General features: G+C 36.2%; 1 protein-coding gene across 1 annotated transcript in view; it reads left to right on the top strand.

Moving 5' to 3' along the window:
• Positions 1-20,360, top strand: part of FBXO33 (F-box protein 33) — a 32,196-nt gene extending 11,836 nt beyond the window's left edge. Inside the window, exons 2-4 of the mRNA XM_059914149.1 lie at positions 14,983-15,093; positions 15,643-16,328; positions 18,303-20,360. Coding sequence (XP_059770132.1) covers positions 14,983-15,093; positions 15,643-16,328; positions 18,303-18,574 — 1,069 coding nt within the window. The 3' untranslated portion in view covers positions 18,575-20,360. The remainder of the gene's footprint in view (positions 1-14,982; positions 15,094-15,642; positions 16,329-18,302) is intronic.
• The last annotated feature ends 3,142 nt before the right edge of the window (positions 20,361-23,502 follow it).

Raw genomic sequence — 23,502 nt, 5'->3', positions numbered from 1 at the left:
GATGTGTTCTTGATGGTCCTTAAAATCCTAAACTAGTTCTCCCAGAGAAATGGCAGTATTGAACAACCATATGAGGTAGGCAGCAGTATTATCTCTATTCTAAGGATGGTGAAACTGAGACACAGGGTAGTTAAGGGAGCTTGCCAATTACACAATTAGAGAAATGACTGCCTTTTTTTTCTAATACTTTAATGAAATTTTTGAACACATGCAAAAACTAGACAATGAACCTATCACCCAGATTCAGTATTTAAAGATTTTTGCCACGTTTGCTTTCTTTTATCTATACTGAAGTATTAGAAAGGAAATCCAAGATATAGATGTCATTTTACACTGCACACTTCAATATAAAATTCTGAAAATTATGGACATTTTTATATATAACCACAGTGGCGTTAATACACTTAACAAAGTTGTCGATAATTCTTTAGTCTCACCTGACTTTTCTTTAATTAGTCTTTTTAAAACCTTTATTTCCACTCCAAGAGTCTAAACTCATAGACATTTGTAACTTAATCACAATAACTTTTCATGTAATTGGCACATAATTCATATTTTGATAATTGAATGAGCAAAGAGTAGGAGAGCAGTCTGTAGACTAAGTTTCTAAATTATAAGTACTTAACAATCTGACTTCACTCTGTATCCGGAACTGATGACTTTTAAAAATAGGATTGGGGCTTTTCTGGTGATGCAGTGGTTAAGAATCCGCCTGCCAATGCAGGGGACACAGGTTTGAGCCCTGGTCCAGGAAGATCCCACATGCCACGGAGCAACTAAGCCTGTGCGCCACAACTACTGAGCCTGCACTCTAGAGCCCGTGAGCCACAACTACTGAGCCCACGTGCCACAACTACTGAAGCTCACGTGCCTATAACCCGTGCTCCACAACAAGAGAAGCCACCACAATGAGAAGCCTACACACCGCAACGAAGAGTAGCCCCCGCTCGCCACAACTAGAGTAAGCCCGCACACAGCAACAAAGACCCAACACAGCCAAAAATAAATAAATAAATAAATTTTTTAAAAAAATAAAAATAGGATTAAAGAAGAATGCAATTAGGTTGAAGAAATTCATTCTCTTTTTGCAATAGTATTAGATTGATTATCAAACACTGTTTATGATTTTGTGCTCTTTCACAGCACATCTTAGGATTTGCAAGGGGACTATTAAGTAGGTTGTATCCTATTAATATTACCATAGGAACAGAGCTAAGTTAAATTGAAGAATTAAGATGAAAGAAAATATTTCTAACCAACTGAACTGTTTTCCCAGTGTTTTTGTTACCTGCCTTTTGAGCAAAGGCATGTTGTGGACATTGTGCAGGAAAGAACTCAGTATTGTATACCTGGAACTAAAACAGAGATCTTCCAGACAGTCTCCTTATATTAACTTGTTAAAGTTTACTAACATGCAGGTCGTTAATTTTTTTGTTAATGATTTTGATGTGAATTAAGCTCTTATGAAGGTGAAAGCTATGTAAAGCTAATCTAAAGTAAAAATTCACCAGAGGTAATTCTAGTAAAATGTGAAACATCCTTTTACAAAATTGGAATAATAATATATATGTGGTTTTGAATAAACCTTTAGCCAGACTCATCAAGAAAAATCTCAAACAATCTAAACTTGCACCCAAAGAAACTAGAAAAAGAAGAAAAAACAAAACCTAAAGTTAGTAAAAGGAAAGAAATAATAAAGGTCAGAGCAGAAATAAATGAAATAGAGACTGAAAAAACAATATAAAAGATCAATGAAACTAAGAGCTGGTTCTTTGAAAAGATAAATAAAATTGATAAACCTTTAGCCAGACTCAGCAAGAAAAAAGAGAGAGGGCCCAAATCAATAAAATCAGAAATGAAAAAGGAGACGTTACAACCAAACACTACAGAAATACAAGGATCCTAAGAGATTACTACAAACAACTATACACCAACAAAGTGGACAAGCTAGAAGAAAAGGAAAAATTCCTAGATATGTGCACTCTCCCAAGATTGAACCAGGAAGAAACAGAAAATATGAACAGACCAATGACTAGTAATGAAACTGAATTTCATTTTTTTAAAAAACTGCCAATAAACAAAAGTCCAGGACCGGATGGCTTCACGGGTGAATTCTACCAAACGTTTAGAAAAGAGTTAACACCTATGCTCTCAAACTGTTCCAAAAAATTGCAGAGGAAGGAACACTTCCAAACCCATTCTCTGAGGCCAGCAGTATCCTGATACCAAAGTCAGAAAAAGACACCACCCTGATACCAAAACCAGAAAATGACACCACAAGAAAAGAAAATTACAGGCCACAGTAATTTTCAAATTTCTGTGTTGATCACTGATCAACATAGATGCAAAAGTCCTCAACAAAATATTAGCAAACTGAATTCAACAATACATTAAAAGGATCATACACCATGATCAAGTGGGATTTATCCTAGGAATGCAAGAATGGTTCATTATCCATATATCAGTCAATGTGATACAACACATTAACAAATTGAAGAATAAAAATCGTGTGATCATCTCAATAGATGCAGAAAATGCTTTTGACAAAATTTAACATCCATTTATAGTAAAAAAACTCTCCACCAAGTGGGTGTAGAAGGAACATAATAAAGGCCATATATGACAAGCCCACAGCTTATCATGAGACAGTGAAAAGCTGAAAGCATTTCCTCTAAGATCAGGAATAAGACAAGAATGCCCTCTCTCACCACTTTTATTCAGCATAATATTCAAAGTCCTAGCCACAGCGGTCAGACAAGAAAAAGAAATGAAAGGAATCCAAGCTGGAAAAGAAGAAGTAAAACTGTCACTGTTTGCAGATGACATGATACTATATATAGAAAATCCTAAAGACACCACCAAAACCTATTAGAACTCATCAATGAATTCAGTAAAGTTGCAGGATACAAAATTAATGTGTAGAAATATGTTGCTTTTTTATATACCAACAATGAACTATCAGAAAGTGAAATTAAGAGAACAATCCCATTTACCATCACATCAGAAAAAATGAAGTAACTAGGAATAAATCTAACTAAGGAGGTGAAAGACCTGTATTCCAAAAACTATAAGACATTGATGAAAAACATTGAAAAATGACACAAATAGAAAAATATACCATGCTCATAGATTGGAAGAATCAGTATTGTTACCATGCTACCCAAAGCAATTTACAGATTCAGTGCAATCATTATCAAAATACCAATTACATTTTTCACAGAACTAGAATAAATAGTTCTAAAATTTGTATGGAAACACAAAAGACAATGAATAGCCAAGGCATTCTTGAGAAAGAAGAACAAAGCTGGAAGTATCACACGCTTTGATTTCAAACTATACTACAAAGCTACAGTACTCAAAACAGTATGGTACTGGTGCAAAAACAGACACATAGATCAATGGAACAAAACAGAAAGCTCAGAAATGAGCCCACACTTATATTATCAACTAACTTACAACAAAGAAGCTAAGAATATACAATGGGAAGACGTATAAAGACAGCCTCTTCAGTGTTGGGAAAACTGGACAGCTACATGCAAAAGAATCAAACTGAACTATTTTTTCACACCATATACAAAAGTAAACTGAAAATGGATTAAAGACTTAAATGTAAGACCTGAAACCATAAAAAGTCTAGAAGAAAACATAGTATGCTCTTTGATATCAATCTTAGCAATATTTTTTTGCATATGTTTCCTCAGGCAAGGGAAACAAAAGCAGAAATAAACAAATTGGACTACATCAAACTAAAAAGCTTTTGCACAGCGAAGGAAACTATCAACAAAACAAAAAGGCTGCCAACTAAATAGGAGAAGATATTCACAAATGAGATATCCCATATGGGGTTAATATCCAAAATATACAAAGAATTCATAAAACTCAACATCAGAAAAACAAACAACCCAATTATAAAATGGGCAGAGGAGCAGAACAGACATTTTTCGAAAGAAGACGTACAGATGACCAACAGGTACCTGAAAAATGTTCAACGTCACTAATCATCAGGTAAATGCAAATCAAAACCACAATGAGGTATCACCTCACACTTGTCAAAATGGCTCTTATCAAAAAGGCAACAATAACAAGTATTGGCGAGGATATGGAGAAAAGGGAACCCTCCATGCACTGTTGGTGGGATTGTAAATTGATGGGGCCACTATGGAAAACAGTATGGAGGTTCCTCAAAAAATTAAAAATAGAACTATGATATGATCCAGCAATTTCATCCCTGGGTAACATGGTAAAGAAAAAAATTTTTAAGGGTATCGTATATATATTATATACATACATATGTGTGTATATATGACAACTTATTTTAAAGTTTATAAGAAGAAGCAAAAGATCTAGAATAGCCAAGACAATATTGAAGGAGAAGAACAAAGTCAGAGGACTGAGACTACCTGACTTGAAGACTTACTGTAAACTATACTAATCAAAACTGTGGAATTGACGAAAGTCTAGATAAATAGGTGGAACAGAATAGAGAGCCCAGAAATAGACACACATAAAGTCAACTCATCTTTGACAAAGAAGCAAAGGCAATATAATAGAGAAATATAGTCTTTTCAACAAATAGTGTTGGAACAACTGGACATCCACATTGGGGGAAGAAAAAAAGAATCAAGACACAGACTTCATACGTTTCATGATAATTAGCTCAACTTAGGATCACAGACCTAAGTGTAAAACACAAAACAACTCCTAGAAGATAACAGGAGAAAACTTAGATGATCTAGGGTTTGGTGATAACTTTTTTGATACAATATCAAAGGGATGATCCATGAAAAGAAGAATTGATAAGCTGGACTTCATTAAAATTAAAAATTTCAGTCTGTGAAAGACACTGTCAATGGAATGAAAACCCACAGACTGGGAGAAAATATTCATAAAAGACATCTGTTAAAGGGGTATTGTCCAAAATATACAAAGAGCTCCTAAAGTTCAATAATAATAAAGCAAACAACCCTGTTAAAAAGTGGGCCAAAGACCTTAATAGACATCTCATCAAAGAAGATATATAATTGACAAATAAGCATGTGAAAAGGTGCTCCACATCATATGTCAAATTAAAACAACGAGACACCACTACACACCTATTAGAATGACCAAAATCCAGAACACTGACAACACCAAATGCTGATGAGGATGTGGAGCAACAGGAACTCTCATTCACTGTTTGTGGGAATGCAAAATGGTGCAGCCACTTTGAAAGACAGTTTGGCAGTTTCTTACACCACTAATTCTCCTCCTACCATATGATCCAAAAATCATGCTCCTACCCAAAGGAGTTAAAAACTTTTTTTGTCCACACAAAACCCAGCACACAGATGTTTATAGCAGCTTTTTTTATAATTGCCAAAACTTGGAAACATCCAAGATGCCCTTAAGTAAGTGAATGGATAAATCTGTGGTATGTCCAGCCAGTGAAATAATATTCAGCAGTAGAAAAAAAAAAAGACCTGTCAAGCTGTGAAAAGGCATGGAGGAAACTTAAATGCATATTAGCAAGTGAGAGAAGCCAGTCTAAAAAGGATATATACTGAATGGTTCTAACTATATAACATTCTGGAATAGACAACTATGGAGACAGTAAAAATATCAGCAGTTGCCAAGGGCTAGAGGGAATAGAGGGAGAACTAGGTGGAGCACAGAGGATTTTTTAGGGTGGTGAAGCTTTTCTGAATGATACTGTAGTGATGTATGTATACATGTTATTTTGCATTTGTCCAAACTCATAGAAGGTACAGCATGGAGAGTGAACTGTAATGTGAACTATGGGCTTTGGATAATATTGATGTTTAAACGTAAATTCATCAATTGTAACAAATATACCACTTTGGTGGGGGATGTTGATAATGGGAGGTTATGTGTGTATGGAAGTAGGGGGTATAAACCTGAGAAATCTGTACTTTCTGATCAATTTTGCCATGAATCTAAAATTACTTTAAAAATAAAAAAAGATGTGTATATATGTTTAAAATTCTTCTCTAAAAGATGATTAGATCAATAAAGCATCTTCTGATAGTTTGTTTTCAGAGAATTAAACTTAGTATACCAAAGCATGATTAGCCTTGATATTGTTTATATCGCAGTCAACTTTGTGTATTAGTCCATGACATGAGAATTATCTTGGTTTTATTTGAAGAAAATACGGGATTTTAAAGTACCAGGATTTAACTAGCCTGCTTTCTTAATAGACAAAAGAAATTTATAAATTCCACATGCTTTCCACCCACTTCCCAACTTGAATCTGAAACAAATTACTCTCTATTTCAGCAGTACTCCTTTGCATTTATGATTATTTTCATATGCGAAGGGCTTCTGACTCAGAAGCAAGAAGATTCTTCATTAAAAAGAAAATAGGGGGACTTTCCTGGTGGTCCAGTGGTTAGGACTTCACCTTCCAATTCAGGGGGTGAGGGTTCGATCCCTGATCGGGGAGCTAAGATCCCACATGCCTCACGGCCAAAACACCAAAACATAAAACAGAAGCAATATTGTAACAAATTCAATAAAGACTTTAAAAATGGTCCACTTCAAAAAAAATCTTTAGGGCTTCCCTGGTGGTGCAGTGGTTGAGAATCTGCCTGCCAATGCAGGGGACGCGGGTTCGAGCCCTGGTCTGGGAAGATCCCACATGCCGCGGAGCAACTGGGCCCGTGAGCCACAATTACTGAGCCTGCGCATCTGGAGCCTGTGCTCGGCAAGGAGGGGCCAGCGATAGTGAGAGGCCCGCGCACCGAGATGAAGAGTGGCCCCCACTTGCCACAACTAGAGAAAGCCCTCGCACAGAAACGAAGACCCAACACAGCCATACATACATACATACATAAACAAAAAGAATGTAAGCAGACAAGAATAGCATTAAAAAAATAAAAATTAAAAAAAATCTTTAAAAAAAAAGAAAATAGGAAATAATTAAGACTTCCATTATTAAATTAATCTTATACCAGGTTATCTGTGAAATAATCCAACAAAGTAAATGAAATTTGCCCATTTGCTTAGAGTTTTACTTGGTATTTATGTAGGTTTTACAGGAAAATACAAATATAAATTATCCTTAGAGAATCCTAAATTGAAATCACCCTGGGAGCTAGTATGAACAGTACCAAAAAAAAAAAAAAGTGCCAAATTTAAGAGGCCTTATTATTTATTTATTTATTTATTTATTTTTGTTGCTGCGCACCGGCTTTCTCTAGTTGTGGTGAGTGGGGGCTACTCTTTGTTGCGGTACGTGGGCTTCTCATTGCAGGGCTTCTCTTGTTGCGGAGCACAGGCTCTAGGCGCGTGGGCTTCAGTAGTTGTGGCATGTCGGCTCACTAGTTGTGGCTAGCAGGCTCTAGAGTGCAGGCTCAGTAGTTGTGGCGCACGGGCTTAGTTGCTCCACAGCATGTGGGATCTTTCTGGACCAGGACTTGAACCCGTTTTCCCCTGCATTGGCAGGCAGACTCTTAACCACTGCGCCAGCAGGGAAGTACCTAAGAGGCCTTAGGTTCTTTGAGAGGTTAACTGAGCAGACAGTCCAGCACTTTTGTGAAGAAAAGGTTGGGCTAGAATTTTTTGAGGATGGTTAAACACGATATATATGACAAAGTTCTTTAAGAATTTCCAAAGTAAAGCATTTTAACTTTGACCAGAAACGGGGAAACTCATGTAATTTATGCGTTTTTGTTTTGGTTTTGGTTTCGGTTTCGGTTTTGGTTTTTGACAGCTTTGACTTAGGTTGATTAAAAAGTAGCATTTCTGATAGAAAAGTCTTTTTCTTAGAATTTGAAGGCTTGCCAACAAAATTGACAAACACTCAACACTCTAGGCCCAAAATAAATTAGGTATTGGTCCTAACATAAATGTACTTAAATTTTGCTTCTCCTTTTACTACTTTTGTGTTAATCTTTATAGTAATCTCTGTCATTAGCCGATAGCTGCTTGTTCTTTCTTAACTTACAGAGAGAGGTAGTTCTTAGAACTTGGCAGTTGTGAGAAGGGGTATACATTCGTAAATGTGGTTAGTATTACATTTTAAGTGTGGACGGGTCATGTATGTAAGTCTAGAGTTTTTGTTGTTTTTGTTGTTTTACTGTTGTGTTTTTTTAACATCCCCATAGGACTCTAGGCCTAGGTCAATGGTTCCTGATCTTTTTTGGTTAATCTTTGAGGAGCTGATGAAAGCTAGTGATCCTTCTCCAGAAAGTACACATAAACACAATGTTTTGCCAACAGTTTCTAGGTTGGACTTCAGCTTCAGAGCCTATAAATCCTTGTTTTTGTATCATTTGGATGTATTTATTTATGTAATATTGGGGGGGTATTTTTTTATATTTTAAAAAATATTTTATCGGAGTGTAGTTGATTTACAATGTTGTGTTAATTTCAGGTGTACAGCAAAGTGATTCAGTTATCCATATACATATATTCATTTCAGATTCTTTACTTATATAGGTTATTACAGGATATTGAGTAGAGTCCCATATACTATACAATAGGTCTTTATTGGTTATCTATTTTATATATAATTGTGTATGTTAATCCCAAGCCCCTAATTTATCCTTCCACCTGATGTTTCCCCTTTGGTAACCATAAATTTGTTTTCAAATCTGAGTCTGTTTCTGTTCTGTAAATAAGTTCTTTTGTATCATTTTTTAATTGGATTCCACATATGAGTGATATCATCATACTTCATTTCGTATAATAATCTTTAGGTCCATCCATGTTGCTGCAAATGGCATTATTTCATTCTTTTTTATGCCTGAGTAATACTCCATTGTATATATGTACTACATCTTCTTTTTCTATTCATCTGTCAATGGACATTTAGATTCTTCCCATGTCTTGGCTATTGTAAATAGTGCTGCAGTGAACACTGGGCTGCATGTATCTTTTCAAAGTAAGGTTTTTCTCCAGATATATGCCCAGGAGTGGGACTGCTGGATCATATGGTAGCTCTATTTTTAGTTTTTTAAAGTAATCTCCATACTGTTCTCCATAGTGGTTGTACCTATTTACATTCCCACCAACAGTGTAGGAGGGTTCCTTTTTCTCGACACCCTCTCCAGCATTTATTATTTGTAGATTTTTTAATGATGGCCATTCAGGCCGGTGTGAGGTGGTACCTCATTGTAGTTTTGATTTACATTTCTCTAATAATTAGCGATGTTGAGCATCTTTTCATGTGCCCCTTAGCCATCTGTATGTCTTCTTTGGAGAAATGTCTATTTAGGTCTTCTGCCCATTTTTTGATTGGATTGTTGCCTTTTTGATATTGAGCTGTATGAGCTGTTTGCATATTTTGGGAATTAAACCCTCGTGGGTCGCATCATTTGCAAATATTTTCTCCCATTCTGTGGGTTGTTTTTTCGTTTTATTTATAGTTTCCTTTGCTGTGCAAAAGCTTTTGAGTTTAATTAGGTCCCATTTGTTTATTTTTATTTTCATTTCCATTATTCTAGGAGATGGATCCAAAAAATATTGCTGCAATTTATGTCAAAGAGTGTTCTACCTATGTTTTCCTCTAAGAGTTTTATAGTATCCAGTCTTACATGTAGGTCTTTAATCCATTTTGAGTTTATTTTTGTATATGATATTAGAGAATGATCTAATTTCATTCTTATACATGTAGCTGTCCATTTTCCCCAGCACCACTTACTGAAAAGACTGTCTTTTCTCCATTGTATATTCTTGCCTCCTTTGTCTTCAATTAGGTGACCATAGGTGTGTGGGTTTATCTCTGGACTGTCTGTCATGTTCCATTAATCTATATTTCTGTTTTTGTGCCAGCACCATACTGTTTTGTTTACTGTAGCTTTGTAGTATGGTCTGAAGTCAGGGAGTCTGATTCCTCCAGCTCTGTTCTTCTTCCTCAAGATTGCTTTGGCTATTCAGGGTCTTTTGTGTTTCCATACAAATTTTAAAATTTTTTGTTCTAGTTCTGTGAAAAATGCCATGAGTAGTTTGACACGGATTGCATTGAATCTATAGATTGCCTTGGGTAGTATGATCATTTTAACCATGTTAATTCTTCCAATCCAAGGACACAGTATATCTTTCCATCTGTTTGTGTCATCTTCAGTTTCTTTCAACAGCTCCTTATAGTTTTCAGATTACAGGCCTTTTGACTCCTTAGGTAGGTTTATTCCTAAGTATTGTATTTTTTTTCATGTGATAGTAAATGGGATTGTTTACTTTCTTTTTCTGCTATTTCATTGTTAGTGTATAGAAATGCAACAGATTTCTGTATATTAATTTTGTATCATACAACTTTACTGAATTCATTAATTCTTAGAAAGGTACAATCTCCCAACTGAACCAGGAAGAAATAGAAAATATGAACAGACCAATTACCAGTATTGAAACTGATTCAGTAATTTAAAGACCCTCAACAAACAAAAGTCCAGGACCAGATGGCCTCACAAGTGAATTCTACCAAACATTTAGAGAAGAGTTAACACCTATCCTCTGAAACTATTCCAAAAAATTGCAGAGGAAGGAACTCTTCCAAACTCATTCTATGAGGCCACCATCACCATAATACCAAAAATCAGACAAAGGTATCACACAAGAAAAGAGAACTATAGGCCAATATCACTGATGAACATAGATGCAAAAATCCTCAACAAAACACTAGCAAAATAACTCCAACAATACATTAAAAGTATCATACACCATGATCAAGTGGGATTGGTCCCAGGGATGCAAGGATTTTTCAATATCCACAAATCAATGGGTGTCATACACCACATTAACAAATTGAAGAATAAAAACCATATGATCGTCTCAATAGATGCAGAAAAAGGTTTTGATAAAATTCAACATTCATTTATGAAAGAAAAAAAAAAAACCTCTCCAGAAAGTGGGCATAGAGGGAACATACCTCAACACAATAGAGGCCATATATGGCAGAGCCACAGCTAGCAGCTTGGAAACCCTTTCCAGGCCATTATCTGAGGCAGTCATAGTGCTCATCTCATTTTATTCCATCCTTCAGTGATCACAGTCCTATATTATTTATTGTCCAGTGTGTGAAAACAGTTGTCTCACATATTTTGTCCACTTTTCTTGTTTACAGTGGGAAGGCAGTTCTTGTAGCTGTTTAATCCTTTGTGGAAGAAAAGCTTCTCACACATGTGTTTTAATACCACAAAGGACAGTGTTATGGTTATACAGTGGTAATTAATGGAAACTGGGTTGGAAGGAGAAAAATAACTAAGATTGTGTGACTTGTTTAGGACTCTCTGAATATTATTAGAAATTGAATGTGATATCTTTATTTTCTACTTTATATAAAAACTTGTTCTCCAAAAATAAATATTCTTTTAGATACAAGGTCTTAAATTTTCCTTTCTAGAAGAGGTTATCAACTTCTGCTCTGGGAAGCAAATCAACCTCTTTATAATTCATGGATGTGGTGGCAACTTCAGAATAAAGAAAGGGTAAAAGGGAAAATACTTTAAAAGCAGTCATAATTATATATATAGCAATGTACCTTTGGAGTCTGATATGGTAGCCATGCTCTCAGGAACAGTTTTATAACCTTTTTTTAAATGGGAAAAAAGATCTAAGTAGGTGTCTTCCTTTGAAATGTTTTTAAGAATATAGTTTCTTTGGTAATCACATGGAAAGTTCATTAGGTTTTTTAGAGTGATTAAATTTTTTTTAAAGTCAAGAAAATATTAGATTTTTTCCATTAGCAATCCTTCTAATATTTTCCTTGACATGTTCTACATTGGTTATTTTATAACCTTTTCCCATTTACCAGTATGATTCTTAATGCTTTTGTTCTTGATTTATGTGGAGTCCTCTTATATCTTAAATAATGACTGTAGCATTTGTTACAAATTTTTTTTCTCATTATGTTGGTTTGCCATTTTTAGTATACTATTAAATATCAAGGTTTTTATTTATATATAGTCAAAGTTTTACCTCTTCCTTTCTTATTCTATTATTTCTAGGCTTAGAAAGCCTTATCTCAGAAATTAGATTAAAATTCATTACATTTTCATGTACTTTTTTCATGTACGGTTTTACCTTGACTTTTTAGTATGTAATAATATCTCTGCAAATTATTTTGGTCTATTGAGTCAGAATTGGCTCTAATTTGATTTTTCTCCGAAACTGCTAATCACTTATCCCAATGCCATTTATTAAATATGCCTTTCCCTATTGATTTGTAATACCTTCTTTATCATTTATTAAAGTCTTTCATGTAATGGTCTATTTTTAGCCATCTGTTCTATTCCATTGACTTGTCTTCCTGTTTTTCTGCTAATACCAATACTGGTTTTGATATTGTTGGTCACATAGTATGCTTCACTATCTGGTATGAAAGTCCTTCATCCTTCCCTATCTTGCTAATCAAGAGCCACATCCATTCTCCTCTACCTTTGCCTCTCATTTGGAGGCTTTTATGTATTCTCTAGTCTCTTGTGTTACTCCTTTTCATAGCATATTTTTTAAAATATTTGTATCCACTATCTCTATTTCTAAACATCCAATCTGACCTCTTCTCATCACACTGTACAAAACAACTTCCATTCTGATCACCATATTGCTAAGCCAAAGGGACATGTCTAGTCCTCATCTTATGAGACCTCATGACTCTGCTGTTGATCACTTTATTCTCTGTAAAATACTTATCCCTTGGTTTCTGTGACTTCCATATTTCTGGCATTTCTCCAACTTCTGACCTCTTCTTTTGAGCCTCATCCTTCTCTAATTATTGGAATTCCTCATAACTGAAATTTTTGCCTGCTTTTCTTCTCATTTATGCTCTTTTCCTAAGCCCCATTCCCCCCATCCATGACTTCAATTATCATCCAGATAACTGCTCAGCTCTAGAATGGGAATAGCCTACTTGATATCTTAACTTGACTATCTTAAAGGCACTCAAGCTCAACATGTGCAAAATAGAGCTCATAATCTAACTATTCTACCACCTCACCTCCACCCCGTAAGCCCCCCAAAACCCTAATTAATTTCTGATTCATTTCTATGAATCCTTGTCTGAATGAAAAGCTCTACCAGCTATGCAGTTCCACAACCTCAAAAATTTAGGAGTTATTCTTGACTTCTCTCTCCCTCACCCCTTTATAGCTAATCCAGGACCTTTTCCTGTCCATTTTAGTAACTAAATATAGTTTTGAGACTGTCCTTTCTCTTCACCTCTACCACTAAAAATCCAGTTCAAGATACCATTTTTTATCTCTATTACTAAAATACTCTTGTAACCAGTCTCCCCACTTAGACTCTGCCTCCTGCCAGGCTATACCAATGCTACGGCAATATTTTCCAGACACAAATTTAATCATTATTATTTCCTGCTTAAAATCATTTGGGGGCATCTCAGTCTACCTCTACAACCTCATTTCACTTTGTGTTCACGCTCTCTGTATTCTAGATTCCTTTCCTTGAGTGTCTCAAGCTCACTTTGTTCCTTTCAACTTCAGGGGCTCTGCATATGCTTTTCCTTTTCCCTACAACAGCCTCTCCTCATGCTCCTTCTCCTGGTTAGCTCCCACATTTCCTTCAGGTCCCATTTTTCATCAGTTTATTTAGGGAAGCCTTTTCTGACTTACACAGTGTCAGATACCCCCATTAAGATGTGACACCATGTGCTTGTCCTTCACAGCACTTGATCCCTGTCCTGTCTCTGATGGAGCACACAGTGCCTGGTACTGAGTAGGCTCTAAGAGAAAACTTGGTTGAATGCATAAATGAATTAATGATTATTCTTCTAGCTAAGCTTTAGAATCATCAGGCTTTTTAGTGAAACTAAGGCTATTAATTTGGGAAAATGTGACATACTATCAAGAAATGTTATCTTTTCGTTTACTTAAATCTTCTTTTGTCACTCTTGTGGATTATACATTTCTCATTAAAGTTATCCCAAACTTCTGTGTTACAGATGTAATCTCTAGTGGTTATGTTATAAAGGAAACAGAAGACCCAAAATGGAGTCACCTATGCTAAACCCTGTGTCACCAAACTAAGACTTAATACCTAGCACAATTGCAGTTTCAGTCTACCCCAGGAATGTAATCAGTCAACCTGGTCAGCATTAGTAAGGTAATCTGCCCTATAGGCCCTTCAGTTCCGTTTAGGAGGGTGACCATTGCCTGCAACAGTACATTATTTGCTAATAATTTACTTTTTCTGCCCCCTTTCCACCTTTAAAAAAGCCTTTCCTTTTCTACGGCTCTGCAGAGCTCCTTTCTATTTGCTACATAGGATGCTGCCTGATTCATGAATCTTTTAATAACCAGTTTGATCTTTAAATTTACTCAGTTGAATTTTTGTTGTTTAACCATTATTATTAGCATTTAGGAATTTTTAATCTTTATCCTGTAATCAACTTTCTCCTACTTTATTTAGAATTTTACTATTAGAAAAATATGTTTTATAGCTAAAGTTATTAAAATTGAAAGATTTTTACATAGTTTTTTTTTTTTTGATAAGCTATACACTTGGTCATAAAACTGGGGAAGGTTCTCTAGATTTTAGTTAAAGAATATTTCTTACTGAGACGATATCTCCAGGGCAGTGCCCCACCCTTGAGCATTTAACACACTAAGTTAACTGGTTTGGGGAAATTTTATATTACAGTTAACATATATATAAAACTTAGAGCTTAAATAGTTCTTTCATGTGTCATTTTGTTATTTATTCATCCCTAAACCTTTAAGGTAGCTATTATTATTACTGATAAAGAATTGAGTCCCAGAGACTTTAAGAAGACTTTTCCCTGGTCACTAAAACATTGAGTTCCTGAACTAATTGTTATGCCTCATTCTTTAAAGCTTATACTATTTCTCTTGAATCACATTGCTTTTCATTGTATGTTAAAAGCAATCTGAAAGTACTTAATTGGATTCTAAATGAGTTATAAGATAGAAACATCTCTAGAATATCCCTTCTGCATATTTTTATTTTTAACATTTATATTTTTATGTTAATTATTTAGACAATTACTTTAAATTACTTTTCTTGTAGGAACCTCCAGAAGTTTAGCCTTTTTGGAGACATAAGCGTTCTACAGCAGCAAGGAAGTTTGTCAAATACATACCTCAGCAAGGTGGACCCTGATGGCAAAAAAATTAAACAGTAAGTTATATAGTTAGTTAGTGGAAAGGGACTCATATTAATAACAATTTCAGTTTTTTTCTGAAAAATTAGAAGATACAATCAGAAGAGTAATGATACTTGTTTCTGAAAAGAACATCTACCCTGGAAATGTCTTAACTATGAAATCCAGTGATCAATACATGCCATTCCATGTCATAAATCTTTCAGACATATCAAAGAATTTACTGGGTAATTATTGCTATTTAAGACTGTTACTACTCTACTTGTCTTTGCTATAACATAAATTGTAAATCATCAGTCTTTTCTACCATACTGGTGTAAAATGCTCCTTTACTTGAAGAACATATTTCTATATGTTTAATATATCTATTTGTTTAAGACTTCTTATTCATTATATTTTTATGTGAATTTTAATGATAATATTACTTGTGGGTTGAACAGAAATTAACTAATGAGAGGAAATGGATCTCAACATTGTATGCCATTTAATTCCCTATTTTCAAAAATCAGTGTTAAAGGTTAGAGCTAAGTCTTAACAGGATCGTGTGGCATGTGTTTTCCTTACAGAATTCAGCAGCTGTTTGAAGAAATACTTAGTAATAGTAGGCAACTGAAGTGGCTGTCTTGTGGGTTTATGCTGGAAATAGTAACCCCAACATCACTGTCATCTCTCTCAAACTCTATTGCCAACACCATGGAGCACCTGAGTTTACTGGACAACAATATTCCTGGTAACAGCACCCTTATCACCGCAGTAGAACTGGAGCAATTCATGAATCTACGCTCACTTGCCCTGGATTTCTGTGACTTTACAGCTGAGATGGCAAGAGTCTTAACCGATAACAACCATGTGCCTTTGCAGCGACTTTCTCTCCTGGTCCACAATGTTTCCGTGATGCACAAGTCTCTGGACAACATGCCAAATGATGAGCATTGGAAAGCCTTGTCAAGAAAGAGCACCAACCTCCGGGTCTATATAATGGCTTTTGATATCAAGAGTGAAGATATGTTAAAGATTCTGAAACCCAGTATACCACTAGAGAGGATTCATTTTGACAGCTACATCACTTGTGTTTCAGGAGCTATTGTTGATCTTATATCTAGGCAGTATGACAAGTTCCTCACTCATTTTATATTAATGAATGATGTGATTGACACGTCTGGTTTTCCAGATCTTAGTGACAACCGAAATGAAGATCCGTTGGTTTTATTAGCATGGAGGTGCACAAAGCTCTCTCTTCTGGCAGTTCATGGTAGGTGATTTTTGTTCACTATAATTTGATATTGGTATTACACCTAAAACATTTTATACCAGTAAAAAGATAGCACTGGCATTTATACTGTCAAGAACTCTTATTAACAAGTTGATATACAGATTTTTATACTTTTTAACGTGTATAAGATATACCACTTTTACAAGTGGAAAGTCATATTTTACCCTAAGTGTAGTGTTTTGTTCCAGCTCTCATGTTACTTTTTTTCTTTTACCATGTGATTGATGGTATTCACAAAAATGGCATTTGAAATTATCTATGAAAATATACATATATATCCACCTGCAGTAGATGTATTTCTTCCTCTAATCATAAGAGCTCTTAAAAATATAACACAGAAGGAAGAAGAAAGTATGATTTCTTTCATGCTCACTGCCTCATCTTCTAGATTCTAGGTATCAACATGTTAATTTGTACAGTATTTTTTAAATGATGGTTCTGTTGGCTGGGATATGTTCTTTTCTTACTGGCGGGCCTGTCATCTTACTGTGAACTGTTTTCATTTGGAGAGCATTCCTCTTCTTACAAGTTAGAAGAACATATTACTTCCTTTATGTAACTTATAAGACATTTACAGAATACAAAATAGGAAGTCTCTATGAACATCTTAAACATACTTTATTATCTCTGTTTCATTATTTTTGAATTAATCTTTTAGCTGCATTTGAGCGGGAGTATATCTTTTCAAGTTTTGCTTTATAATTTGGCCAGTCATCAGAGGTAATAGCAAAGAAAAGATCAATATTGAAGGTAATAAGTAAATTAGGATTTTTTTATAGGATGAAGAAATGGCAGGTTATTTAAAATTAATTTAAGCCAGTCTTTTTAAACTTTTTTTTTTTTTTTTTTTTGGCTGTGCCACGAGGCTTGCGGGATCTTAGCTCCCCAACCAGGGATTGAACCCAGACTCTGGCAGTGAAAGTGCCAAGTCCTAACCACTGCACCACCAGAGAATTCCCTAAAGCTTTTTTCTTTTATTAAGAAGTAAAATGTTAGCTACAGCTAAAGCTCCTCCATCTATTCAACTTTATTCCTTTCCAGAGGTAACCACTATTCTAAAGTTAGTACCCATCATTCCCATAACTGTTTTATACTTTACATATTTGCTACTGACAATTAACAATTTATCTTTAAAGTGTCACTTTATAACTTTGGACTGTGAAGCACCATAGGAGATGACTTTTACTAATGAAAAAATACCAGTTTACTATGTATTGTTTTGTTTTTTAAATTTTTATTATTTTATTTATTTATTTTTGGCTGCATTGGGTCTTTGTTGCTGCGCGTGGGCTTTCTCTAGTTGCAGCGAGCAGGGGCTACTCTTTGCTGCGGTGCACGGTCTTCTCATTACAGTAGCTTCTCTTGTTGCCGAGCATGGTCTCTAGGCACGCAGGCTCAGTAGCTGTGGCTCGTGGGCTCAGTAGTTGTGGCTCACAGGCTCTAGAGCGCAGGCTCAGTAGTTGTGGCGCACGGGCTTAGTTGCTCTGCGGCACGTGGGATCCTCCTGGACCAGGGCTTCAACCCATGTCCCCTGCATTGGCAGGCGGATTCTCAACCACTACGCCACCAGGGAAGTCCCCTATGTATTGTTAATAGATACATATATATGAAATAAAAATTTGTTTTTTGATACGACACTGTCAAAAGCTATAAAATGATACTTTAAACTTTAAATGTCTTCAGTTTTACTAACTGAAATGATATCAGAATACGATTACAGCACCTATCTGTTCACCAGCCACAGTAATATTCTTGGAGACAGTATCAAGCTTCTAGTCTTTTTTTTCCCTGAGCTAAGCAATCGTACTTCCTTTCAAATTTCAGCATATTTTTAAAGGCAAAGGACCCCCAAAGTGGTAAGTGAGCTACAAATTTGTGGAAAAGACTAACTTATAAAACAGACAAAATAAAATGCAAGGAAATGACAGTGCTTCTCTTTTGCTTATTTTTAAGGTTACACAGTGTGGGCACACAACCTCATTGCCATTGCTCGTCTTCGTGGCTCTGATCTAAAAGTACTTGAAGTCACTGAAGAAAGCATTGATTTTGACCAAGGTGAACTGGCCGACCAGGATGTGGATCCAGTACATAACCTTATTGAGCAGGTATCCCTGGGCCTAGGTCAACCTTGGCACGCAATCATGGACATCGAATCACTCAGTGTCTTCACTGAACCAAATCGTCATTTTTACAGGGAGATGCAAAGCTTCAGCGAAGACATTTAGCTTTTTTTAAATGTACAATTCCTGTGGTTACATATGCAAGTAGGGTTCTATTATGGTTTTTTTTTTTCAGTAGTGTGAATTAATCCCTTTGTGCTGTGTTTAATCAGTATTAGCTTTATAGAATTATATATGTATATTCTACTTCTTGATCAAAGAACGTAGTCAGGTATTGGTTTAGAAGTTCAAAGTGACAATGTATAGGGCTTTCACGGTTAATGGACTTGTTACCAAACCTTAAGAATATACAACCGAAGGTTGTCTGAGGTTGCTGGCTAACTTTATTTTTCACTGAGTTACTCTGCCTTTTGATGTTTTTATTCTTTGTGTGTCAGAGCTCAGGAGCCAAAATATTTTTATACATATATAGATATATATCCATAGCCTGGTGGATTTGTATGCAATGCACTGCATTCATTCATTGTGTGATAGCATTTCATTAATTTTTCTTTGAAATGGAAGGAGGGAGGATAATACAATCCCAAATGAGTTATCTTTAACAGAAAAGCCAAGACTTTAACTTTCATTACATATATAATAGTTGATATCACCAATTACCATTCTCAATTTTGTATAGTACTAGGTTAGAACATTGCTTAATCCTTTTTTAAATGCATTTACATAAACAAATACTCAAATTATTGGATTTTTTTAAACTATATCTGACATAATAATTTAATTCATCAATTACATCATACATTCAAGTTAGCTTTTTAGGCAAGATTTCAAATAGTGGAGGAAGAAAGAAACAATATTCCAGGGTAAAACCTCCTAAATGAATATCAAAACACAGAGTTTGTAAACACACATGCTTGCAAACAAACATTAGTCGTGAAATCCCTAGCAACAAGTCACTGGATTTTTCTCTGTCAGCGCGCGTGTCAGCTGCCAAAGAATAGATTTAACTGAAGAAGTGCCCACATGCTGGCAGGGGCTGGCCCAGTCTGGCCAGCCAGATACTGCTAGATTGTAATATTTAAGGTCGAATTTCGACCTGTGGTACACAGCTGTGCTGTGGCTCAGTCAGCAACCTCAGAACTCTGAAAAACAAAAAAAAAACAAAACAAAAAAAAAAAAAGAAAAAAAACCATGCACCTGTTTCACTGTGAATAGTGAATGTAAAGGAAAGAAAGGAAAAACTGAAAGCTTGTTCTATCACAGGTATGAGCTGCTATGATACATGAAGAACATTCCATGAAGTATGTTTTAAAACCTTGTTATATCTGAGAGGCTTTAAAAGCCGACTTAACTGTTTCAGGGCAACCGCGGTACAGACGTGGTCTCTGTGAGACTTCCACCTGACCCCAGTTTTAAGTGGTACGAATGTTGTGCATTTAATGTTAAAGGACAGTCTGCAATAATAAAGTAAGTAGCCAACGTGGGTGCCCAGCAGTGCTGAGACCTGGCTGCTCTAGTGTAAGCTTTGGAAACACAATTTATGCAACAAATGTCCAGATATGATTCTATTTATGGAAAAAGTTTATATGTATTTTACAAATGGTTTTACCATCTTATATTAAAATGACCTTTTGACAGGTGTGCACTGTTTTGTCTCCAGTGAGCACATACCATGCGGATTTTATATGTACATCAGTAGTGTGAATCCACTGGCACAGTGTGTGTAAATGCCAGATGTGGTGAGATTTTATCTTATAAATGTGATCAGATAAAATAACTCCTGACAGAAACTGTAAGGAAACCAGCTGAATGTTTGACCTGATGACTGATGTTGTATGGTTTATGTTAAATGTATATTCTTTTAATCAATGAATAAAGCATTAAAAAGTGATCACTGTAACATTTTATTGTTCATGAAGCATGAAAACCTTTAGTGTTAAATAAACTGCAGTAATTCTTATAATGTGTATAATCATGTTAGCTCCTATTGTATTCTGATGCAGCAAAGCTTAAATTTGAGAATATATCATAAAACCTATAGGCAGAATAATTTGGAGGGTTTTAATTTTTTTAACTCACTATGGCAAAACATCATAAGCTTAAAAGCAAACAACAGACTGTTTGTTTAGCACAAAATCCAAGTGTTATTATGCATTTAGAGTACATTATTGATATTGTAAAACTTAATTTATAGACTATAGGAACTTCTTATTTTTAAAAATTCCTCTACTGGATGAAAAAAGGACTTCAGTATGCCAGTACTAAATAGTTCTTTTAAACCCTTATACTGCTTTAGTTTGGCTTTGTCATCTCCATTCTTGGTTGCTGAGGCAAACTGCTGTGGTTGATGAGAAAGAAAATGGCTGCTTTTCTTTCTTCCTTCTCTCCTTGCCTAATCGTTCCAGACACTGCCTCTTCTAAGCACTGCCTCATCATGGAATAATCTGGTGTTCACAAAGAACTGTCATTATATCTATTGCTCCCTTATTTCATGGACATATCTAACCCCTTTGGATGAATCAACATGTCTATGTATTTAAGGACTTCCCTGGTGGCTCAGTGGTTAAGAATCCGCCTGCCAATGCAGGGACACGAGTTCGAGCCCTGGTCCGGGAAGATCCCACATGCCGCGGAGCAACTAAGCCCTTGCGCCACAACTACTGAGCCTGCGCTTTACAGTCCGTGAGCCACAACTACTGAGCCCACGTGCCATAACTACTGAAGCCTGCACGCCTAGAGCCTGTGCTCCACAACAAGAGAAGCCACCGCAATGAGAAGCCCACGCACAGCAACAAAGAGTAGCCCCTCCGCTCGCCGCAACTAGAGAAAGCCCGTGCGCAGCAACAAAGACCCAACGCAGCCAAAAATAATTTTTAAAAAAACATGTCTGTGTATTTAAAATACCAAAACAGTACCCAAAATATATGAAAAAAGAAAGTATATATATGTAGTATACAAGTGAAGTTGCATATAGTAAAGCACTAAACTGGGAGTGTCGACCTCTGTTTTCTCCACTAAGCTCTGACTCATGATACATGAGCACAGACTTCCTTGAGCCTCACTTTCCTCATCTGTGAAATGAAGGATTCACCTTGGTTACCTAAAACTGATTCTTTATTGAAAGTTTCAGCTGTTAGTCTGACAGCTTATAGACATGTACAAGGTCATCTTTGAACAAACGTATTAAATATTTTCAAAACACAGCTTACTAAACTATATGAAATTTATATATCTAAAATTACTTTCCCATTTCCTCCACAACCCTGGGAATAAAGAAGTTAGGGAGTTGGTAGGGTGGGGCTTGGGAAGGACAGTGTGCTTATGATTGAACACACAGATTCAGCAACTAACTTGCTTGAGGCTTATACAATAGCATGAACCAGACTGGATTGTTTTGAAGCCAGTAGTATTAAATGGTGCTAATGGAGTAATACACAGCAGGTGTGAATAATACCCAAGAGTCACACCACATTGTCTATATCAATGCTTCCTAAGCTTTTTCATGTCCTGACACATAGAAAATATTATGCAGCATACTCGTTTAAACTAGAAGAAATTGAAGCAAAAAAAACAAAAAAAACACATTGTTTTCTTTATTATGTAATTGATGAGAAAAATAAAATGCAGAGGCTTGGAGGAAATAATTGCTGAATTTGTATAGAACTTTCAAATAAAATCTTGTCAAATGTTTTAACTTATAACCTATTAAAAATTTTAACATTCCCACCAAGAGAAACACCCCACAAATGGGTGATAATTTTTAAACCTTTCTGTCCACAACATTCAAAAATTTATGCAGCTGAAATTATACTTATGAAATCTAACAGCTTTAAATGTAATGGTAAGTGTAATGTTGAGATTTCTTATGTAATGTAAATTAATTTCAAATTCAAGTGATTTTTTTTCACTACAAGTATTTCAAAATAATGATGACGCTCTAATTTGTACATACATAACCCTGCTGCTAGTTTAGGCACCGTTGAGAACACACATCAGCCACCAACACTCAGAAGTATCTGATTTATATGAAAGCAATCCAAGGCCTGCAGGGAGCCCTGCTCCCCCCTCCAGCTCGCAACCCCCTCACACCCACCAGCTCCATCTGGAGCTTCACACCTGGGCTTCCTACCTGCTCTTCAAACATTTGGAGCATACTTCTCTCACAGCTTCATAGACCCCCGTTGTCCACGACGGACAGTGGAACACGCTGCATCTGGCAAGGGAGAAGTGAGTGCCTGGGTACAATTACAAGTACACATCGCTCTGGTACACTTACGATTACATTGCCATGGTAATTTCATACTTACTACCATTCATCTATTTTAAAGATGCACTAAGCTCCTGATCATCTGTTTTAAAGATGCAATAAGTTCCTGATCATTTGGAAATTTTATATCATTTTCCTCCTTAAACCCATATATTGTATCAGTTATTAATTTACTGCCTCAGCTCTGAAGTCACCCTTCAATATATTCCCTCCAATAATGGAACTCCTTTAAGTAAAACACCTTTAAAGTCAGCACAATGTTAAGTTTTTTCAGTAAGGGCCATGGGGGATATGGTAGAAGGCAGAGGTTCTCCTGTAGTTCCCAGGGCAGGCCAGGGTAGGCAGCCTGGATATAAGACTTGCGGTGGAGCCTCCCCCAGCCATGGTCCCTCTGCCACCTTGCAGCCTCAGCCTGACCTTCCTTCACACAGAAACTAGAGCTGCTATACAGCTCATATGCTTTGAAGGCCTCCTGCCTGCACTGGACTCCCATTCCCTGCCCTGAGCAGCCTACATGTCATGTGTGGCCCACCCACTGGCTCTGAAGACCTCCCCATCCCTGGCATCCACACTCCCACTGCACACCCAGTGCCAATCAATGGTTGCTGTTCACCTGCTCCCCACCTGCACCCTGGACAGTGCCTATTGCTTGCTCAGCATCTCCAGACCAGCTCAGGCCTTGTGGAACCAGCGATCTTCTCTGCTATCCTGGGAGCTGAAACACACCTTCACCAAAGAGGGCTGAACCCCTTCCAAGTTTGTCCTA

This window comes from Balaenoptera ricei, chromosome 2 (assembly GCF_028023285.1).
Source record: "Balaenoptera ricei isolate mBalRic1 chromosome 2, mBalRic1.hap2, whole genome shotgun sequence".
NCBI lineage: Eukaryota > Metazoa > Chordata > Mammalia > Artiodactyla > Balaenopteridae > Balaenoptera > Balaenoptera ricei.
Note: the sequence above shows the minus strand (reverse complement) of the source record. Positions and strands in the feature narration are given on the sequence as shown.